This window comes from Hemibagrus wyckioides, linkage group LG10, assembly GCF_019097595.1.
Source record: "Hemibagrus wyckioides isolate EC202008001 linkage group LG10, SWU_Hwy_1.0, whole genome shotgun sequence".
Taxonomy (NCBI): Eukaryota; Metazoa; Chordata; class Actinopteri; order Siluriformes; family Bagridae; genus Hemibagrus; species Hemibagrus wyckioides.
Genome location: NC_080719.1, coordinates 11,461,484 through 11,484,856, shown reverse-complemented (window position 1 = coordinate 11,484,856; position 23,373 = coordinate 11,461,484). Strand labels below are relative to the sequence as shown.

At 39.6% G+C, this 23,373-nt stretch overlaps 1 protein-coding gene across 3 annotated transcripts in view; it reads right to left on the bottom strand.

The window, feature by feature from the left end:
* LOC131360814 (lisH domain-containing protein ARMC9) overlaps positions 1-23,373 on the bottom strand; it is a 49,318-nt gene that overhangs the window by 4,937 nt on the left and 21,008 nt on the right. For all 3 annotated transcript variants that reach the window (XM_058401587.1, XM_058401588.1, XM_058401589.1), the window contains 2 exons: positions 23,178-23,251; positions 2,937-2,997 (listed from right to left, as the gene is read on the bottom strand). In XM_058401587.1, the coding sequence (XP_058257570.1) occupies positions 2,937-2,997; positions 23,178-23,251 (135 nt within the window). The remainder of the gene's footprint in view (positions 1-2,936; positions 2,998-23,177; positions 23,252-23,373) is intronic.

Sequence of the window (23,373 nt, the reverse complement as noted above, 5' to 3'; positions counted from 1 at the left end):
CACTGGAACTAAGGGGCCGAGCCAAACCCCTGAAAAACAACACACGCACAATGCAAATGCACAATGCAGTCAGGCAAATGGACCCTACAGAGGTTTCACAGGCAGTCCAACTCCTCCAGGATGGCACATCAATACGTGCCATTGCTGCCCGGCACCATGGAGCTTGATTGGCATTTACCATTGAACATCAGAATTGGCAGGTCCACCACTGGAGTCCTGTGCTTTTCACAGATGAGAGCAGGTTGACCCTGAGTACATATGACAGACATGAAAGGGTCTGGAGAAGCTCTGGAGAATATTATGCTGCCTGTAACATCATTCAACATGACCGGTTTGGTGGTGGGTCAGTGATGGTCTGGGGAGGTATATACATGTATGAACGCACAATGGCACCTTGACTGCCATTTGGTATCGGGATGAAATCCTTGGACCCATTGTCAGACCCTACACTGGTGCAGTGGGTCCTGTTTTGCTCCTGGTGTACGACAAAGCCGGGCCTCATGTGTGGCAAGAGTATGCAGGCAGTTCCTGGAGGATGATGGAATTGATGCCATCGAATGGCCCCCATGCTCACCTGACCTAAATCCAATAGAACACCTCTGGGACATTATGTTTAGGTCCATCCAACGCCACCAGGTTGCACCTCAGATGGTCCAGGAGCTTAGTGATGCCCTGGTACAGGTCTGGGAGGAAATACCCCATGACAACATCCGTCGTCTCATTAGGAGCATGCCCCGACGCTGTCAGGCATGATACAAGCACATAAACTACTGAGTACCATTCTGAATTGCTGCAATGAAATTTCAGCAAAATGGACTAGCCTGCTGCATCATTTCCACTTTGATTTTAGGGGTGTCTTTGAATTTAGCTTCTGTAGGTTGATAATTTTCATTTCCATCAAACAATGTGGCATCTTTTCATTCCTAACACATTACCCAGTCCATATCAGTATAGATATCCAGCAATACATTTTTACCCATCTGATGTGTTTTCAAGTGTTTCTTTCAAGAAAGTGTTTCTTTCCTGTGTGTGTGTGTGTGTGTATATATATATATATATATATATATATATATATATATATATATATATATATATATATATATATATATGCAAACAAGAGATAAGTCTTTAGTCTTTATTTTTGTGGTGGTTTCAGGAGGTTCTCCATGATTTCATATAAAAACAATAGAGTAGAGCTATCTGTTTCGTCTAGTTATTATAAATTACAGAATTGAGGTGTTCTTCATTTTGTATATTACACAGAAAATAATACAGAAGTGGCATTCTAGAAAAAAAGTATTGTATACAAAAAGTAATAATAAATGTGTGCATGTAAACATTTCTACATTTAAACAAAAACAGATGAGTGGCAGCTTTTCCCCTCCAGAGTACCCGAGAATTACCATAAAACCCTGTATATACACAGGAACCACAAAATAATTACACTGTTTTAATACATGAACACACTTCTTTATCTTGTTCTTTCACATCAATAAGCTGTGGCTATGCATTCTTTTTTAAGAAATGACCAGTGAAGCACTGTAGCTGGTCTTATACACACATACACAGTACCTAAGCATCCTATTAATCAAACACATTACATAACATTTGGACATATGTGTGATGTAACTGTGGCAGTCACCCCCAAATAGCCCTACTGTAGTGTACTTTACTTAGTCGTGTCATGTCCTGATTCCTCAGACTGTAGTATTTTTTTTAAACCTCTCAGTCTGTCTGTCTACAGCTCAGGGGTTAAAGACATGGAGACAGAGCAAGCGGGCCGAGTCAAGATCAATAGGCTCTTTGTTCTCAAGGCTTTTTGAAAGGCAAGTCACAGACACACTGGATAAAGTGCTGAGTCAATCTCCTGTATACTGTGTGTGTGTGTTTCCCATCACATAACTGTTGATAACTTGAAAGTTTTCAAATGAGGTTATTGGGCGATGCCTTGAGAAATCGAATAAATAATACTCGAAATCCTAAAAAAGCTCAGGAAATGAAACTCTGTGTGCGTGTGTGTGCGCAGTGTTTGTCTCTCACAGAATGAAACTGAGCATGAAGCCAATTTGTTGTCATGGCAGCACTGATCCAAACATGAGGTTGCCAGTAAAACAAAAAACAAGAAGTCATGCATATGTGGCTAGGACTCAAATATTTATCCACGCTATGCAGGTATGGTACTAGGTATAGTCTCAATTATTCTATGTCCTATGTACATTCTCAGAAAAGGGGTACTATCCACTACTATCAAGTATATAACTTTAGCATCTTTTAGTAGTAGAGTCTAACTTTAAAAAGCTTTGCTCTAAAAGGTACCTTATATTGTTGAGCTTACTATATCCACATTTCAAGGGGAAAGATACATATTAAGGGGATAGCAGGTAAGGGTACTAAACAACAATAAGGAAACGTACCATTTAGGTACCTTTTTCTGAAAGGGCACAAACAATGTGAACAGGAACATCAGTGTTTTAAGTTATTAGGTCAATATCAACTTGCAGATTAGTGCATAGATGCATGGTTATCGGTTATCTGAAACAGTTATCTGACCTTAAATCCACCCCCTGTGTATGAACAACCCGAATACTGTTCAGGTTTTGTGCAAAATTTGATTGTGCATTGTGCATTATTGAGGGTCCCACACTACTGAGTATTCTGCCCCCAAATTTATGAAGATAAAGGAAATGCTTGCACTATAGTACCACCAGTACACCAGTTTCACCTGGGTGGGTAGGGGCACAGAGTACTACCTTTTGGCCAAGTTTTTCTTCTGTAGGCATTACTGCTTGATCTGCACTATTCATATCAGTGGAGGTTGAAGAAGAGAAGAAGATGACAAATCCTGACCGCTCATAAGTTATCCCATTGTCTCTAATGATCATCATTATTGTTATAATAAGACTGAGATCTCAAAAGCATTACAGTAAGTGTGTTACCTGTGTGTGTGAGCGTTCACATCCGATCCTACCGATTCCTGAGATAAGCGCCAGACGGAATCTGGAAATAAAAAAACAAAACAAAACAAAAAAAACGAATTACAGCTAAATAATGAGTGTGTCTGTCTCTTATTCATTTTTATTTCATCTTTAAAATCCAGCACAAATAATAATTAAAAAAAAAACAATAATGGTAATGATTATTACTGTGTTGTAAAACTAATTGTCAGAATATGCCTATTACAAATCTAAACACACACACACACACACACACTCAAATACATACACAGAGATACCTCTCATGCCACTGTTATTATCAGCACATATACAATAAGTGTCGGAGGCTGCTTTCATAAAGAAGTGTAAAGTCTTTTCTCAGCATACTCAAAAACAGCAACAGAATGAGTTGTTTAGCGATTCAGTTATGAGAAGAAGAAGAAGAAGAAGAAGAAGAAGAAGAAGAAGAAGAAGAAGAAGAAAAAGAAGAAGAAGAAAAAGAAGAAGAAGAAAAAGAAGAAGGAGGATGAGGAGGAGGAGAAGAATAAGGAGGAGGAAGAGGAAGAGGGGGGAGAGGAGGAGGAGAAGAAGAAGAAATAGAAGAAGAAGGAGGATGAGAAGGAGGAGGAGGATGAGAAGAAGAAGAAGAAGAACAAGGAAGAGGAGGAGGGTGAGGAGAAGGAGGAAAAAAAAGGAGGAGAAGAAGAAGGAGGAGGAGGAGGGAGGGGATGAGTGGGAGGAGAAGAAGAAGGAGGTGGAGAAGAAGAAAAAGAATTAGATATAGGCTAATCCTTATAATACCAGGAGTGGAAAATACTTGAGTAGTTTTACTGAATACTTGAGATGGAATTGATCCATTACCCAGGATTAGCATCCGGAAAAGACCGGCAAACAGATTGTGGATCAGATATCAGAGGAAAAAAACAGAACATGAGAACTCAACGTTACCGCATTCAGCTATACAAAGCTGTTTGATACAACTGCGTGCTGCCAACTTTGTGACAGAAGTTTGAGAACTGGGTGTGATCAGGTGTCCACATATCTTACATATCTTATCATACCAAAACGGTGTGGCGTTAATAGCGATTTCATTATTTATATTGTGTTATATTTTTCAACAGAAGTGATTTTGTAAAGAAAAAGGATTTAACAAGAAGTTGAAAGCTGTAGTTTTGTGTGTGACATGTTTTTATAGGCATGATAACTTTAGTGGGTTGTAATTTCTATGACTGTAACAAATACAGGAAATTGTTGACCCCTTGCTTATAGTTCATGAACCCCTGGGAGTCCCCAGAGGCCGCTCTGAGAGCCGTGGATGTATAGGATAGCTTACTTTCTACTTTCTATTATTTAGCCCTTAAAATTCTGTATCAGGAGGCAATGTGATATATATATATATATAATTTTATCATCTATTATGTTTAATCTATTTTTAGTCTCATATTCAAAAAAGTAAACAACTTTTATTATTATACACACATACACATATATATATATATATATATACACACACACACACACACACACACACATTATATATATATATATATATATATATATATATATATATATATATATATATATATATATATATATTATAAAAACATGAAAACATGACATTTACTTAATTTCTTTACAATATTTTCTTTTGAGTGACATTTGAGTACATCACTTGAGATCACTTTTGGCTGAATAATTTTCTCTCTCTCACACACACACACACACACACACACACACACACATACACACACATACACACACATACACACACATACACACACATACACACACACACACACACAGGTGAATCAGTTCAGTTCAGTTCACCCGAAAGCACATCACAGTGATCACATCGCAAAGCCCATCTGGACAGGAAACTCAGAGCGAGAGGAAATGAGAAAAAACAAAACAAAATACACATCATCTCATAACACACACACAATTCAGAACTAAAACTTTCCTTCTGTCCATATGTTCATTTAGTCTATGCTTTTCTATACGGTGTGTGTGTGTGTTTCAGTATGTCTCATGGCTGTAGTTTTGTGTATGTTCTATACCTTGTGTGTGTGTGTTTCAGTATGTCTCATGGCTGTAGTTTTGTGTATGTTCTATACCGTGTGTGTGTGTGTTTCAGTATGTCTCATGGCTGTAGTTTTGTGTATGTTCTATACCGTGTGTGTGTGTGTTTCAGTATGTCTCATGGCTGTAGTTTTGTGTATGTTCTATACCGTGTGTGTGTGTGTGTTTCAGTATGTCTCATGGCTGTAGTTTTGTGTATGTTCTATACCGTGTGTGTGTGTGTTTCAGTATGTCTCATGGCTGTAGTTTTGTGTATGTTCTATACCGTGTGTGTGTGTGTTTCAGTATGTCTCATGGCTGTAGTTTTGTGTATGTTCTATACCGTGTGTGTGTGTTTCAGTATGTCTCATGGCTGTAGTTTTGTGTATGTTCTATACCGTGTGTGTGTGTGTGTTTCAGTATGTCTCATGGCTGTAGTTTTGTGTATGTTCTATACCGTGTGTGTGTGTGTTTCAGTATGTCTCATGGCTGTAGTTTTGTGTATGTTCTATACCGTGTGTGTGTTTCAGTATGTCTCATGGCTGTAGTTTTGTGTATGTTCTATACCGTGTGTGTGTGTGTTTCAGTATGTCTCATGGCTGTAGTTTTCTGTATGTTCTATACCGTGTGTGTGTGTGTTTCAGTATGTCTCATGGCTGTAGTTTTCTGTATGTTCTATACCATGTGTGTGTGTGTGTGTTTCAGTATGTCTCATGGCTGTAGTTTTGTGTATGTTCTATACCGTGTGTGTGTGTGTTTCAGTATGTCTCATGGCTGTAGTTTTGTGTATGTTCTATACCGTGTGTGTGTGTGTTTCAGTATGTCTCATGGCTGTAGTTTTGTGTATGTTCTATACTGTGTGTGTGTGTGTGTTTCAGTATGTCTCATGGCTGTAGTTTTGTGTATGTTCTATACCGTGTGTGTGTGTGTTTCAGTATGTCTCATGGCTGTAGTTTTGTGTATGTTCTATACCGTGTGTGTGTGTGTTTCAGTATGTCTCATGGCTGTAGTTTTGTGTATGTTCTATACCGTGTGTGTGTGTGTGTTTCAGTATGTCTCATGGCTGTAGTTTTGTGTATGTTCTATACCGTGTGTGTGTGTGTGTTTCAGTATGTCTCATGGCTGTAGTTTTGTGTATGTTCTATACCGTGTGTGTGTGGGTTTCAGTATGTCTCATGGCTGTAGTTTTGTGTATGTTCTATACCGTGTGTGTGTTTCAGTATGTCTCATGGCTGTAGTTTTGTGTATGTTCTATACCGTGTGTGTGTGTGTTTCAGTATGTCTCATGGCTGTAGTTTTCTGTATGTTCTATACCGTGTGTGTGTGTGTTTCAGTATGTCTCATGGCTGTAGTTTTCTGTATGTTCTATACCATGTGTGTGTGTGTGTGTGTGTGTGTTTCAGTATGTCTCATGGCTGTAGTTTTCTGTATGTTCTATACCGTGTGTGTGTGTGTTTCAGTATGTCTCATGGCTGTAGTTTTCTGTATGTTCTATACCATGTGTGTGTGTGTGTGTTTCAGTATGTCTCATGGCTGTAGTTTTGTGTATGTTCTATACCGTGTGTGTGTGTGTTTCAGTATGTCTCATGGCTGTAGTTTTGTGTATGTTCTATACCGTGTGTGTGTGTGTTTCAGTATGTCTCATGGCTGTAGTTTTGTGTATGTTCTATACCGTGTGTGTGTGTGTGTTTCAGTATGTCTCATGGCTGTAGTTTTGTGTATGTTCTATACCGTGTGTGTGTGTGTTTCAGTATGTCTCATGGCTGTAGTTTTGTGTATGTTCTATACCGTGTGTGTGTGTGTTTCAGTATGTCTCATGGCTGTAGTTTTGTGTATGTTCTATACCGTGTGTGTGTGTGTGTTTCAGTATGTCTCATGGCTGTAGTTTTGTGTATGTTCTATACCGTGTGTGTGTGTGTGTTTCAGTATGTCTCATGGCTGTAGTTTTGTGTATGTTCTATACCGTGTGTGTGTGTGTTTCAGTATGTCTCATGGCTGTAGTTTTGTGTATGTTCTATACCGTGTGTGTGTTTCAGTATGTCTCATGGCTGTAGTTTTGTGTATGTTCTATACCGTGTGTGTGTGTGTTTCAGTATGTCTCATGGCTGTAGTTTTCTGTATGTTCTATACCGTGTGTGTGTGTGTTTCAGTATGTCTCATGGCTGTAGTTTTCGGTATGTTCTATACCATGTGTGTGTGTGTGTGTGTGTGTGTTTCAGTATGTCTCATGGCTGTAGTTTTGTGTATGTTCTATACCGTGTGTGTGTGTGTTTCAGTATGTCTCATGGCTGTAGTTTTGTGTATGTTCTATACCGTGTGTGTGTGTGTTTCAGTATGTCTCATGGCTGTAGTTTTGTGTATGTTCTATACCGTGTGTGTGTGTGTTTCAGTATGTCTCATGGCTGTAGTTTTGTGTATGTTCTATACCGTGTGTGTGTGTGTGTTTCAGTATGTCTCATGGCTGTAGTTTTCTGTATGTTCTATACCGTGTGTGTGTGTGTTTCAGTATGTCTCATGGCTGTAGTTTTCTGTATGTTCTATATCGTGTGTGTGTGTGTGTTTCAGTATGTCTCATGGCTGTAGTTTTCTGTATGTTCTATACCGTGTGTGTGTGTGTGTTTCAGTATGTCTCATGGCTGTAGTTTTGTGTATGTTCTATACCGTGTGTGTGTGTGTGTTTCAGTATGTCTCATGGCTGTAGTTTTGTGTATGTTCTATACCGTGTGTGTGTGTGTGTGTGTCAGTATGTCTCATGGCTGTAGTTTTGTGTATGTTCTATACCGTGTGTGTGTGTGTTTCAGTATGTCTCATGGCTGTAGTTTTCTGTATGTTCTATACCGTGTGTGTGTGTGTGTTTCAGTATGTCTCATGGCTGTAGTTTTGTGTATGTTCTATACCGTGTGTGTGTGTGTGTTTCAGTATGTCTCATGGCTGTAGTTTTGTGTATGTTCTATACCGTGTGTGTGTGTTTCAGTATGTCTCATGGCTGTAGTTTTGTGTATGTTCTATACCGTGTGTGTGTGTGTGTTTCAGTATGTCTCATGGCTGTAGTTTTGTGTATGTTCTATACCGTGTGTGTGTGTGTGTTTCAGTATGTCTCATGGCTGTAGTTTTGTGTATGTTCTATACCGTGTGTGTGTGTTTCAGTATGTCTCATGGCTGTAGTTTTGTGTATGTTCTATACCGTGTGTGTGTGTTTCAGTATGTCTCATGGCTGTAGTTTTGTGTATGTTCTATACCGTGTGTGTGTGTGTGTTTCAGTATGTCTCATGGCTGTAGTTTTGTGTATGTTCTATACCGTGTGTGTGTGTGTTTCAGTATGTCTCATGGCTGTAGTTTTGTGTATGTTCTATACCGTGTGTGTGTGTGTTTCAGTATGTCTCATGGCTGTAGTTTTGTGTATGTTCTATACCGTGTGTGTGTGTGTTTCAGTATGTCTCATGGCTGTAGTTTTGTGTATGTTCTATACCGTGTGTGTGTGTGTGTGTGTTTCAGTATGTCTCATGGCTGTAGTTTTGTGTATGTTCTATACCGTGTGTGTGTGTGTTTCAGTATGTCTCATGGCTGTAGTTTTCTGTATGTTCTATACCGTGTGTGTGTGTGTGTTTCAGTATGTCTCATGGCTGTAGTTTTGTGTATGTTCTATACCGTGTGTGTGTGTGATTCAGTATGTCTCATGGCTGTAGTTTTGTGTATGTTCTATACCGTGTGTGTGTGTGTTTCAGTATGTCTCATGGCTGTAGTTTTGTGTATGTTCTATACCGTGTGTGTGTGTGTTTCAGTATGTCTCATGGCTGTAGTTTTCTGTATGTTCTATACCGTGTGTGTGTGTGTTTCAGTATGTCTCATGGCTGTAGTTTTCTGTATGTTCTATACCATGTGTGTGTGTGTGTGTGTGTGTGTGTTTCAGTATGTCTCATGGCTGTAGTTTTGTGTATGTTCTATACCGTGTGTGTGTGTGTTTCAGTATGTCTCATGGCTGTAGTTTTGTGTATGTTCTATACCGTGTGTGTGTGTGATTCAGTATGTCTCATGGCTGTAGTTTTGTGTATGTTCTATACCGTGTGTGTGTGTGTTTCAGTATGTCTCATGGCTGTAGTTTTCTGTATGTTCTATATCGTGTGTGTGTGTGTGTTTCAGTATGTCTCATGGCTGTAGTTTTCTGTATGTTCTATACCGTGTGTGTGTGTGTGTTTCAGTATGTCTCATGGCTGTAGTTTTGTGTATGTTCTATACCGTGTGTGTGTGTGTTTCAGTATGTCTCATGGCTGTAGTTTTCTGTATGTTCTATACCGTGTGTGTGTGTGTGTTTCAGTATGTCTCATGGCTGTAGTTTTGTGTATGTTCTATACCGTGTGTGTGTGTGTGTTTCAGTATGTCTCATGGCTGTAGTTTTGTGTATGTTCTATACCGTGTGTGTGTGTTTCAGTATGTCTCATGGCTGTAGTTTTGTGTATGTTCTATACCGTGTGTGTGTGTGTGTTTCAGTATGTCTCATGGCTGTAGTTTTGTGTATGTTCTATACCGTGTGTGTGTGTGTGTTTCAGTATGTCTCATGGCTGTAGTTTTGTGTATGTTCTATACCGTGTGTGTGTGTTTCAGTATGTCTCATGGCTGTAGTTTTGTGTATGTTCTATACCGTGTGTGTGTGTTTCAGTATGTCTCATGGCTGTAGTTTTGTGTATGTTCTATACCGTGTGTGTGTGTGTGTTTCAGTATGTCTCATGGCTGTAGTTTTGTGTATGTTCTATACCGTGTGTGTGTGTGTTTCAGTATGTCTCATGGCTGTAGTTTTGTGTATGTTCTATACCGTGTGTGTGTGTGTTTCAGTATGTCTCATGGCTGTAGTTTTGTGTATGTTCTATACCGTGTGTGTGTTTCAGTATGTCTCATGGCTGTAGTTTTGTGTATGTTCTATACCGTGTGTGTGTGTGTGTGTGTTTCAGTATGTCTCATGGCTGTAGTTTTGTGTATGTTCTATACCGTGTGTGTGTGTGTTTCAGTATGTCTCATGGCTGTAGTTTTCTGTATGTTCTATACCGTGTGTGTGTGTGTGTTTCAGTATGTCTCATGGCTGTAGTTTTGTGTATGTTCTATACCGTGTGTGTGTGTGTGTGTGTTTCAGTATGTCTCATGGCTGTAGTTTTGTGTATGTTCTATACCATGTGTGTGTGTGTTTCAGTATGTCTCATGGCTGTAGTTTTGTGTATGTTCTATACCGTGTGTGTGTGTGTTTCATTATGTCTCATGGCTGTAGTTTTGTGTATGTTCTATACCGTGTGTGTGTGTGTTTCAGTATGTCTCATGGCTGTAGTTTTGTGTATGTTCTATACCGTGTGTGTGTGTGTTTCAGTATGTCTCATGGCTGTAGTTTTGTGTATGTTCTATACCGTGTGTGTGTGTGTTTCAGTATGTCTCATGGCTGTAGTTTTGTGTATGTTCTATACCGTGTGTGTGTGTTTCAGTATGTCTCATGGCTGTAGTTTTGTGTATGTTCTATACCGTGTGTGTGTGTGTTTCAGTATGTCTCATGGCTGTAGTTTTGTGTATGTTCTATACCGTGTGTGTGTGTGTTTCAGTATGTCTCATGGCTGTAGTTTTGTGTATGTTCTATACCGTGTGTGTGTGTGTTTCAGTATGTCTCATGGCTGTAGTTTTGTGTATGTTCTATACCGTGTGTGTGTGTGTTTCAGTATGTCTCATGGCTGTAGTTTTCTGTATGTTCTATACCATGTGTGTGTGTGTGTGTGTGTTTCAGTATGTCTCATGGCTGTAGTTTTGTGTATGTTCTATACCGTGTGTGTGTGTGTGTTTCATTATGTCTCATGGCTGTAGTTTTGTGTATGTTCTATACCGTGTGTGTGTGTGTGTTTCAGTATGTCTCATGGCTGTAGTTTTGTGTATGTTCTATACCGTGTGTGTGTGTGTGTTTCAGTATGTCTCATGGCTGTAGTTTTGTGTATGTTCTATACCGTGTGTGTGTGTTTGTGTGTGTGTGTGTTTCAGTATGTCTCATGGCTGTAGTTTTCTGTATGTTCTATACCATGTGTGTGTGTGTGTGTGTGTGTGTTTCAGTATGTCTCATGGCTGTAGTTTTGTGTATGTTCTATACCGTGTGTGTGTGTGTTTCATTATGTCTCATGGCTGTAGTTTTGTGTATGTTCTATACCGTGTGTGTGTGTGTGTTTCAGTATGTCTCATGGCTGTAGTTTTGTGTATGTTCTATACCGTGTGTGTGTGTTTCAGTATGTCTCATGGCTGTAGTTTTGTGTATGTTCTATACCGTGTGTGTGTGTTTCAGTATGTCTCATGGCTGTAGTTTTGTGTATGTTCTATACCGTGTGTGTGTGTTTCAGTATGTCTCATGGCTGTAGTTTTGTGTATGTTCTATACCGTGTGTGTGTGTTTCAGTATGTCTCATGGCTGTAGTTTTGTGTATGTTCTATACCGTGTGTGTGTGTGTTTCATTATGTCTCATGGCTGTAGTTTTGTGTATGTTCTATACCGTGTGTGTGTGTGTGTTTCAGTATGTCTCATGGCTGTAGTTTTGTGTATGTTCTATACCGTGTGTGTGTGTTTCAGTATGTCTCATGGCTGTAGTTTTGTGTATGTTCTATACCGTGTGTGTGTGTGTGTTTCAGTATGTCTCATGGCTGTAGTTTTGTGTATGTTCTATACCGTGTGTGTGTGTTTCAGTATGTCTCATGGCTGTAGTTTTGTGTATGTTCTATACCGTGTGTGTGTGTGTGTTTCAGTATGTCTCATGGCTGTAGTTTTCTGTATGTTCTATACCATGTGTGTGTGTGTGTGTGTGTGTTTCAGTATGTCTCATGGCTGTAGTTTTGTGTATGTTCTATACCGTGTGTGTGTGTGTTTCAGTATGTCTCATGGCTGTAGTTTTGTGTATGTTCTATACCGTGTGTGTGTGTGTTTCAGTATGTCTCATGGCTGTAGTTTTGTGTATGTTCTATACCGTGTGTGTGTGTGTTTCAGTATGTCTCATGGCTGTAGTTTTGTGTATGTTCTATACCGTGTGTGTTTCAGTATGTCTCATGGCTGTAGTTTTGTGTATGTTCTATACCGTGTGTGTGTGTGTGTTTCAGTATGTCTCATGGCTGTAGTTTTGTGTATGTTCTATACCGTGTGTGTTTCAGTATGTCTCATGGCTGTAGTTTTGTGTATGTTCTATACCGTGTGTGTGTGTTTCAGTATGTCTCATGGCTGTAGTTTTGTGTATGTTCTATACCGTGTGTGTGTGTTTCAGTATGTCTCATGGCTGTAGTTTTGTGTATGTTCTATACCGTGTGTGTGTGTGTTTCAGTATGTCTCATGGCTGTAGTTTTGTGTATGTTCTATACCGTGTGTGTGTGTGTGTTTCAGTATGTCTCATGGCTGTAGTTTTGTGTATGTTCTATACCGTGTGTGCTTCAGTATGTCTCATGGCTGTAGTTTTGTGTATGTTCTATACCGTGTGTGTGTGTGTGTTTCAGTATGTCTCATGGCTGTAGTTTTGTGTATGTTCTATACCGTGTGTGTGTGTGTTTCAGTATGTCTCATGGCTGTAGTTTTGTGTATGTTCTATACCGTGTGTGTGTGTGTTTCAGTATGTCTCATGGCTGTAGTTTTCTGTATGTTCTATACCGTGTGTGTGTTTCAGTATGTCTCATGGCTGTAGTTTTGTGTATGTTCTATACCGTGTGTGTGTGTGTTTCAGTATGTCTCATGGCTGTAGTTTTCTGTATGTTCTATACCATGTGTGTGTGTGTGTGTGTGTGTGTGTTTCAGTATGTCTCATGGCTGTAGTTTTGTGTATGTTCTATACCGTGTGTGTGTGTGTTTCAGTATGTCTCATGGCTGTAGTTTTCTGTATGTTCTATACCGTGTGTGTGTTTCAGTATGTCTCATGGCTGTAGTTTTGTGTATGTTCTATACCGTGTGTGTGTGTGTGTGTGTGTGTGTTTCAGTATGTCTCATGGCTGTAGTTTTGTGTATGTTCTATACCGTGTGTGTGTGTGTTTCAGTATGTCTCATGGCTGTAGTTTTGTGTATGTTCTATACCGTGTGTGTGTGTTTCAGTATGTCTCATGGCTGTAGTTTTGTGTATGTTCTATACCGTGTGTGTGTGTGTTTCAGTATGTCTCATGGCTGTAGTTTTGTGTATGTTCTATACCGTGTGTGTGTGTGTTTCAGTATGTCTCATGGCTGTAGTTTTGTGTATGTTCTATACCGTGTGTGTGTGTGTTTCAGAATGTCTCATGGCTGTAGTTTTGTGTATGTTCTATACCGTGTGTGTGTGTGTTTCAGTATGTCTCATGGCTGTAGTTTTCTGTATGTTCTATACCATGTGTGTGTGTGTGTGTGTGTTTCAGTATGTCTCATGGCTGTAGTTTTGTGTATGTTCTATACCGTGTGTGTGTGTGTGTTTCATTATGTCTCATGGCTGTAGTTTTGTGTATGTTCTATACCGTGTGTGTGTGTGTGTTTCAGTATGTCTCATGGCTGTAGTTTTGTGTATGTTCTATACCGTGTGTGTGTGTGTGTTTCAGTATGTCTCATGGCTGTAGTTTTGTGTATGTTCTATACCGTGTGTGTTTCAGTATGTCTCATGGCTGTAGTTTTGTGTATGTTCTATACCGTGTGTGTGTGTGTTTCAGTATGTCTCATGGCTGTAGTTTTCTGTATGTTCTATACCATGTGTGTGTGTGTGTGTGTGTGTGTTTCAGTATGTCTCATGGCTGTAGTTTTGTGTATGTTCTATACCGTGTGTGTGTGTGTTTCATTATGTCTCATGGCTGTAGTTTTGTGTATGTTCTATACCGTGTGTGTGTGTGTGTTTCAGTATGTCTCATGGCTGTAGTTTTGTGTATGTTCTATACCGTGTGTGTTTCAGTATGTCTCATGGCTGTAGTTTTGTGTATGTTCTATACCGTGTGTGTGTGTGTGTTTCAGTATGTCTCATGGCTGTAGTTTTGTGTATGTTCTATACCGTGTGTGTGTGTTTCAGTATGTCTCATGGCTGTAGTTTTGTGTATGTTCTATACCGTGTGTGTGTGTGTTTCAGTATGTCTCATGGCTGTAGTTTTCTGTATGTTCTATACCATGTGTGTGTGTGTGTGTGTGTGTGTGTGTTTCAGTATGTCTCATGGCTGTAGTTTTGTGTATGTTCTATACCGTGTGTGTGTGTGTTTCAGTATGTCTCATGGCTGTAGTTTTGTGTATGTTCTATACCGTGTGTGTGTGTTTCAGTATGTCTCATGGCTGTAGTTTTGTGTATGTTCTATACCGTGTGTGTGTGTGTGTTTCAGTATGTCTCATGGCTGTAGTTTTGTGTATGTTCTATACCGTGTGTGTTTCAGTATGTCTCATGGCTGTAGTTTTGTGTATGTTCTATACCGTGTGTGTGTGTTTCAGTATGTCTCATGGCTGTAGTTTTGTGTATGTTCTATACCGTGTGTGTGTGTTTCAGTATGTCTCATGGCTGTAGTTTTGTGTATGTTCTATACCGTGTGTGTGTGTGTTTCAGTATGTCTCATGGCTGTAGTTTTGTGTATGTTCTATACCGTGTGTGTGTGTGTTTCAGTATGTCTCATGGCTGTAGTTTTGTGTATGTTCTATACCGTGTGTGTTTCAGTATGTCTCATGGCTGTAGTTTTGTGTATGTTCTATACCGTGTGTGTGTGTGTGTTTCAGTATGTCTCATGGCTGTAGTTTTGTGTATGTTCTATACCGTGTGTGTGTGTGTTTCAGTATGTCTCATGGCTGTAGTTTTGTGTATGTTCTATACCGTGTGTGTGTGTGTTTCAGTATGTCTCATGGCTGTAGTTTTCTGTATGTTCTATACCGTGTGTGTGTTTCAGTATGTCTCATGGCTGTAGTTTTGTGTATGTTCTATACCGTGTGTGTGTTTCAGTATGTCTCATGGCTGTAGTTTTGTGTATGTTCTATACCGTGTGTGTGTGTGTTTCAGTATGTCTCATGGCTGTAGTTTTCTGTATGTTCTATACCATGTGTGTGTGTGTGTGTGTGTGTGTGTTTCAGTATGTCTCATGGCTGTAGTTTTGTGTATGTTCTATACCGTGTGTGTGTGTGTTTCAGTATGTCTCATGGCTGTAGTTTTGTGTATGTTCTATACCGTGTGTGTGTGTTTCAGTATGTCACATGGCTGTAGTTTTCTGTATGTTCTATACCATGTGTGTGTGTGTGTGTGTGTGTGTTTCAGTATGTCTCATGGCTGTAGTTTTGTGTATGTTCTATACCGTGTGTGTGTGTTTCAGTATGTCTCATGGCTGTAGTTTTGTGTATGTTCTATACCGTGTGTGTGTGTTTCAGTATGTCTCATGGCTGTAGTTTGCTGTATGTTCTATAGCATGTGTGTGTGTGTGTGTGTGTTTCAGTATGTCTCATGGCTGTAGTTTTCTGTATGTTCTATACCATGTGTGTGTGTGTGTGTGTGTGTTTCAGTATGTCTCATGGCTGTAGTTTTCTGTATGTTCTATACCATGTGTGTGTGTGTGTGTGTGTTTCAGTATGTCTCATGGCTGTAGTTTTCTGTATGTTCTATACCGTGTGTGTGTGTGTGTTTCAGTATGTCTCATGGCTGTAGTTTTGTGTATGTTCTATACCGTGTGTGTGTGTGTGTTTCAGTATGTCTCATGGCTGTAGTTTTGTGTATGTTCTATACCATGTGTGTGTGTGTGTGTGTTTCAGTATGTCTCATGGCTGTAGTTTTCTGTATGTTCTATACCATGTGTGTGTGTGTGTGTGTGTGTTTCAGTATGTCTCATGGCTGTAGTTTGCTGTATGTTCTATAGCATGTGTGTGTGTGTGTGTGTGTTTCAGTATGTCTCATGGCTGTAGTTTTGTGTATGTTCTATACCGTGTGTGTGTGTGTGTTTCAGTATGTCTCATGGCTGTAGTTTTGTGTATGTTCTATACCGTGTGTGTTTCAGTATGTCTCATGGCTGTAGTTTTGTGTATGTTCTATACCGTGTGTGTGTGTGTGTTTCAGTATGTCTCATGGCTGTAGTTTTGTGTATGTTCTATACCGTGTGTGTTTCAGTATGTCTCATGGCTGTAGTTTTGTGTATGTTCTATACCGTGTGTGTGTGTGTTTCAGTATGTCTCATGGCTGTAGTTTTCTGTATGTTCTATACCATGTGTGTGTGTGTGTGTGTGTGTGTGTGTTTCAGTATGTCTCATGGCTGTAGTTTTGTGTATGTTCTATACCGTGTGTGTGTGTGTTTCAGTATGTCTCATGGCTGTAGTTTTGTGTATGTTCTATACCGTGTGTGTGTGTTTCAGTATGTCTCATGGCTGTAGTTTTGTGTATGTTCTATACCGTGTGTGTGTGTGTGTTTCAGTATGTCTCATGGCTGTAGTTTTGTGTATGTTCTATACCGTGTGTGTTTCAGTATGTCTCATGGCTGTAGTTTTGTGTATGTTCTATACCGTGTGTGTGTGTTTCAGTATGTCTCATGGCTGTAGTTTTGTGTATGTTCTATACCGTGTGTGTGTGTTTCAGTATGTCTCATGGCTGTAGTTTTGTGTATGTTCTATACCGTGTGTGTGTGTGTTTCAGTATGTCTCATGGCTGTAGTTTTGTGTATGTTCTATACCGTGTGTGTTTCAGTATGTCTCATGGCTGTAGTTTTGTGTATGTTCTATACCGTGTGTGTGTGTGTGTTTCAGTATGTCTCATGGCTGTAGTTTTGTGTATGTTCTATACCGTGTGTGTGTGTGTTTCAGTATGTCTCATGGCTGTAGTTTTGTGTATGTTCTATACCGTGTGTGTGTGTGTTTCAGTATGTCTCATGGCTGTAGTTTTCTGTATGTTCTATACCGTGTGTGTGTTTCAGTATGTCTCATGGCTGTAGTTTTGTGTATGTTCTATACCGTGTGTGTGTTTCAGTATGTCTCATGGCTGTAGTTTTGTGTATGTTCTATACCGTGTGTGTGTGTGTTTCAGTATGTCTCATGGCTGTAGTTTTCTGTATGTTCTATACCATGTGTGTGTGTGTGTGTGTGTGTGTGTTTCAGTATGTCTCATGGCTGTAGTTTTGTGTATGTTCTATACCGTGTGTGTGTGTGTTTCAGTATGTCTCATGGCTGTAGTTTTGTGTATGTTCTATACCGTGTGTGTGTGTTTCAGTATGTCACATGGCTGTAGTTTTCTGTATGTTCTATACCATGTGTGTGTGTGTGTGTGTGTGTGTTTCAGTATGTCTCATGGCTGTAGTTTTGTGTATGTTCTATACCGTGTGTGTGTGTTTCAGTATGTCTCATGGCTGTAGTTTTGTGTATGTTCTATACCGTGTGTGTGTGTTTCAGTATGTCTCATGGCTGTAGTTTGCTGTATGTTCTATAGCATGTGTGTGTGTGTGTGTGTGTTTCAGTATGTCTCATGGCTGTAGTTTTCTGTATGTTCTATACCATGTGTGTGTGTGTGTGTGTGTGTTTCAGTATGTCTCATGGCTGTAGTTTTCTGTATGTTCTATACCATGTGTGTGTGTGTGTGTGTGTTTCAGTATGTCTCATGGCTGTAGTTTTCTGTATGTTCTATACCGTGTGTGTGTGTGTGTTTCAGTATGTCTCATGGCTGTAGTTTTGTGTATGTTCTATACCGTGTGTGTGTGTGTGTTTCAGTATGTCTCATGGCTGTAGTTTTGTGTATGTTCTATACCGTGTGTGTTTCAGTATGTCTCATGGCTGTAGTTTTGTGTATGTTCTATACCGTGTGTGTGTGTGTGTTTCAGTATGTCTCATGGCTGTAGTTTTGTGTATGTTCTATACCGTGTGTGTTTCAGTATGTCTCATGGCTGTAGTTTTGTGTATGTTCTATACCGTGTGTGTGTGTGTGTTTCAGTATGTCTCATGGCTGTAGTTTTGTGTATGTTCTATACCGTGTGTGTTTCAGTATGTCTCATGGCTGTAGTTTTGTGTATGTTCTATACCGTGTGTGTGTGTGTTTCAGTATGTCTCATGGCTGTAGTTTTCTGTATGTTCTATACCATGTGTGTGTGTGTGTGTGTGTGTGTGTGTTTCAGTATGTCTCATGGCTGTAGTTTTGTGTATGTTCTATACCGTGTGTGTGTGTGTTTCAGTATGTCTCATGGCTGTAGTTTTGTGTATGTTCTATACCGTGTGTGTGTGTTTCAGTATGTCTCATGGCTGTAGTTTTGTGTATGTTCTATACCGTGTGTGTGTGTGTGTTTCAGTATGTCTCATGGCTGTAGTTTTGTGTATGTTCTATACCGTGTGTGTTTCAGTATGTCTCATGGCTGTAGTTTTGTGTATGTTCTATACCGTGTGTGTGTGTTTCAGTATGTCTCATGGCTGTAGTTTTGTGTATGTTCTATACCGTGTGTGTGTGTTTCAGTATGTCTCATGGCTGTAGTTTTGTGTATGTTCTATACCGTGTGTGTGTGTGTTTCAGTATGTCTCATGGCTGTAGTTTTGTGTATGTTCTATACCGTGTGTGTGTGTGTTTCAGTATGTCTCATGGCTGTAGTTTTGTGTATGTTCTATACCGTGTGTGTTTCAGTATGTCTCATGGCTGTAGTTTTGTGTATGTTCTATACCGTGTGTGTGTGTGTGTTTCAGTATGTCTCATGGCTGTAGTTTTGTGTATGTTCTATACCGTGTGTGTGTGTGTTTCAGTATGTCTCATGGCTGTAGTTTTGTGTATGTTCTATACCGTGTGTGTGTGTGTTTCAGTATGTCTCATGGCTGTAGTTTTCTGTATGTTCTATACCGTGTGTGTGTTTCAGTATGTCTCATGGCTGTAGTTTTGTGTATGTTCTATACCGTGTGTGTGTTTCAGTATGTCTCATGGCTGTAGTTTTGTGTATGTTCTATACCGTGTGTGTGTGTGTTTCAGTATGTCTCATGGCTGTAGTTTTCTGTATGTTCTATACCATGTGTGTGTGTGTGTGTGTGTGTGTGTTTCAGTATGTCTCATGGCTGTAGTTTTGTGTATGTTCTATACCGTGTGTGTGTGTGTTTCAGTATGTCTCATGGCTGTAGTTTTGTGTATGTTCTATACCGTGTGTGTGTGTTTCAGTATGTCACATGGCTGTAGTTTTCTGTATGTTCTATACCATGTGTGTGTGTGTGTGTGTGTGTGTTTCAGTATGTCTCATGGCTGTAGTTTTGTGTATGTTCTATACCGTGTGTGTGTGTTTCAGTATGTCTCATGGCTGTAGTTTTGTGTATGTTCTATACCGTGTGTGTGTGTTTCAGTATGTCTCATGGCTGTAGTTTGCTGTATGTTCTATAGCATGTGTGTGTGTGTGTGTGTGTTTCAGTATGTCTCATGGCTGTAGTTTTCTGTATGTTCTATACCATGTGTGTGTGTGTGTGTGTGTGTTTCAGTATGTCTCATGGCTGTAGTTTTCTGTATGTTCTATACCATGTGTGTGTGTGTGTGTGTGTTTCAGTATGTCTCATGGCTGTAGTTTTCTGTATGTTCTATACCGTGTGTGTGTGTGTGTTTCAGTATGTCTCATGGCTGTAGTTTTGTGTATGTTCTATACCGTGTGTGTGTGTGTGTTTCAGTATGTCTCATGGCTGTAGTTTTGTGTATGTTCTATACCATGTGTGTGTGTGTGTGTGTTTCAGTATGTCTCATGGCTGTAGTTTTCTGTATGTTCTATACCATGTGTGTGTGTGTGTGTGTGTGTTTCAGTATGTCTCATGGCTGTAGTTTGCTGTATGTTCTATAGCATGTGTGTGTGTGTGTGTGTGTTTCAGTATGTCTCATGGCTGTAGTTTTCTGTATGTTCTATACCATGTGCGTGTGTGTGTGTGTGTGTGTTTCAGTATGTCTCATGGCTGTAGTTTTCTGTATGTTCTATACCGTGTGTGTGTGTGTGTTTCAGTATGTCTCATGGCTGTAGTTTTGTGTATGTTCTATACCGTGTGTGTGTGTGTGTTTCAGTATGTCTCATGGCTGTAGTTTTGTGTATGTTCTATACCATGTGTGTGTGTGTGTGTGTTTCAGTATGTCTCATGGCTGTAGTTTTCTGTATGTTCTATACCATGTGTGTGTGTGTGTGTGTTTCAGTATGTCTCATGGCTGTAGTTTTCTGTATGTTCTATACCGTGTGTGTGTGTGTGTTTCAGTATGTCTCATGGCTGTAGTTTTCTGTATGTTCTATACCATGTGTGTGTGTGTGTGTGTGTGTTTCAGTATGTCTCATGGCTGTAGTTTGCTGTATGTTCTATAGCATGTGTGTGTGTGTGTGTGTGTTTCAGTATGTCTCATGGCTGTAGTTTTCTGTATGTTCTATACCATGTGTGTGTGTGTGTGTGTGTGTGTTTCAGTATGTCTCATGGCTGTAGTTTTCTGTATGTTCTATACCGTGTGTGTGTGTGTGTTTCAGTATGTCTCATGGCTGTAGTTTTGTGTATGTTCTATACCGTGTGTGTGTGTGTGTTTCAGTATGTCTCATGGCTGTAGTTTTGTGTATGTTCTATACCATGTGTGTGTGTGTGTGTGTTTCAGTATGTCTCATGGCTGTAGTTTTCTGTATGTTCTATACCATGTGTGTGTGTGTGTGTGTTTCAGTATGTCTCATGGCTGTAGTTTTCTGTATGTTCTATACCGTGTGTGTGTGTGTGTTTCAGTATGTCTCATGGCTGTAGTTTTGTGTATGTTCTATACCGTGTGTGTGTGTGTTTCAGTATGTCTCATGGCTGTAGTTTTGTGTATGTTCTATACCGTGTGTGTGTGTGTTTCAGTATGTCTCATGGCTGTAGTTTTGTGTATGTTCTATACCGTGTGTGTGTGTGTTTCAGTATGTCTCATGGCTGTAGTTTTGTGTATGTTCTATACCGTGTGTGTGTGTGTTTCAGTATGTCTCATGGCTGTAGTTTTGTGTATGTTCTATACCGTGTGTGTGTGTGTTTCAGTATGTCTCATGGCTGTAGTTTTGTGTATGTTCTATACCGTGTGTGTGTGTGTTTCAGTATGTCTCATGGCTGTAGTTTTGTGTATGTTCTATACCGTGTGTGTTTCAGTATGTCTCATGGCTGTAGTTTTGTGTATGTTCTATACCGTGTGTGTGTGTGTTTCAGTATGTCTCATGGCTGTAGTTTTGTGTATGTTCTATACCGTGTGTGTGTGTGTGTTTCAGTATGTCTCATGGCTGTAGTTTTGTGTATGTTCTATACCGTGTGTGTGTGTGTTTCAGTATGTCTCATGGCTGTAGTTTTGTGTATGTTCTATACCGTGTGTGTTTCAGTATGTCTCATGGCTGTAGTTTTGTGTATGTTCTATACCGTGTGTGTGTGTGTGTTTCAGTATGTCTCATGGCTGTAGTTTTGTGTATGTTCTATACCGTGTGTGTGTGTGTGTTTCAGTATGTCTCATGGCTGTAGTTTTGTGTATGTTCTATACCGTGTGTGTTTCAGTATGTCTCATGGCTGTAGTTTTGTGTATGTTCTATACCGTGTGTGTGTGTGTGTTTCAGTATGTCTCATGGCTGTAGTTTTGTGTATGTTCTATACCGTGTGTGTGTGTGTGTTTCAGTATGTCTCATGGCTGTAGTTTTGTGTATGTTCTATACCGTGTGTGTGTGTGTGTGTTTCAGTATGTCTCATGGCTGTAGTTTTGTGTATGTTCTATACCGTGTGTGTTTCAGTATGTCTCATGGCTGTAGTTTTGTGTATGTTCTATACCGTGTGTGTGTGTGTGTTTCAGTATGTCTCATGGCTGTAGTTTTGTGTATGTTCTATACCGTGTGTGTTTCTGTATGTCTCATGGCTGTAGTTTTGTGTATGTTCTATACCGTGTGTGTGTGTGTGTTTCAGTATGTCTCATGGCTGTAGTTTTGTGTATGTTCTATACCGTGTGTGTGTGTGTGTTTCAGTATGTCTCATGGCTGTAGTTTTGTGTATGTTCTATACCGTGTGTGTGTGTGTTTCAGTATGTCTCATGGCTGTAGTTTTGTGTATGTTCTATACCGTGTGTGTGTGTGTTTCAGTATGTCTCATGGCTGTAGTTTTGTGTATGTTCTATACCGTGTGTGTGTGTGTTTCAGTATGTCTCATGGCTGTAGTTTTGTGTATGTTCTATACCGTGTGTGTGTGTGTGTTTCAGTATGTCTCATGGCTGTGGTTTTGTGTATGTTCTATACCGTGTGTGTGTGTGTTTCAGTATGTCTCATGGCTGTAGTTTTGTGTATGTTCTATACCGTGTGTGTTTCAGTATGTCTCATGGCTGTAGTTTTGTGTATGTTCTATACCGTGTGTGTTTCAGTATGTCTCATGGCTGTAGTTTTGTGTATGTTCTATACCGTGTGTGTGTGTGTTTCAGTATGTCTCATGGCTGTAGTTTTGTGTATGTTCTATACCGTGTGTGTGTGTGTTTCAGTATGTCTCATGGCTGTAGTTTTGTGTATGTTCTATACCGTGTGTGTTTCAGTATGTCTCATGGCTGTAGTTTTGTGTATGTTCTATACCGTGTGTGTTTCAGTATGTCTCATGGCTGTAGTTCTGTGTATGTTTTATACCACAGTGCTGTCGAAGTCTGGACTTTTGATTGGTCAGAAGGAGTGACATGAAAGATGAAGTTTATATTAATGCACTTGTAACCAGTAATAAATTATTGATTTAATAGTAAGGAAAGGTTTTTCTGTGAATGTGTTTATTTAACATTTATTGAATGTGTCTCCACTGTCCACACTTTGTAAGAGTCAGAGGAAAAGGCATAACTTAGTCATCTGACATCTTCAGGACAGAGGAGTTCATGCTTTGTGGTTTCTTAGTAACATAACATTTTTCTGGCTTTTTAACTTTATCAGAGAGAAAATAAAAGGCTGGTAAGGAAATTAAATAGTGTTTTGGTTTATAGATGCTAAAATCTAAGTAAAAACCATCTTGTTTCTTTGATGAACTACAACATTTAATATAAATATAAACAGATAAAAAGCATTATGATCATTGCTTACTTAATAAATTTACTTAATAACTGCTGCAAATAAAGTGGAGAGCAATACTAGCAGTAGATTAAAATCATAAAATGTTACAAACACATGGAGCGGCACTGAGCCAGGTCCAACACATTAAAACACACACACAGTGAATGTTTAAGATAACACACAACAGAGAGAGCGAAGCCACTGTTCATCCATAGATATTCAAACTTATAATGTGTGTTTGTGTGTGTGTGTTTGTGTGTGTGTGTACCTAGTGTACGCCGGATGGAGTCGCTGGTACTAGGGCGAGAGTTGAAGATAGAGTCAAGTCTGTCAGGGGCAGCCCTGAAAACAAACAAACACACACACACACGTAGATATATATTTTTTAATATATGATTGTTCAGGATATATAAAATACAATATATAAAAATGAACTTATAAACTAGAGAGAGAGAGAGAGAGAA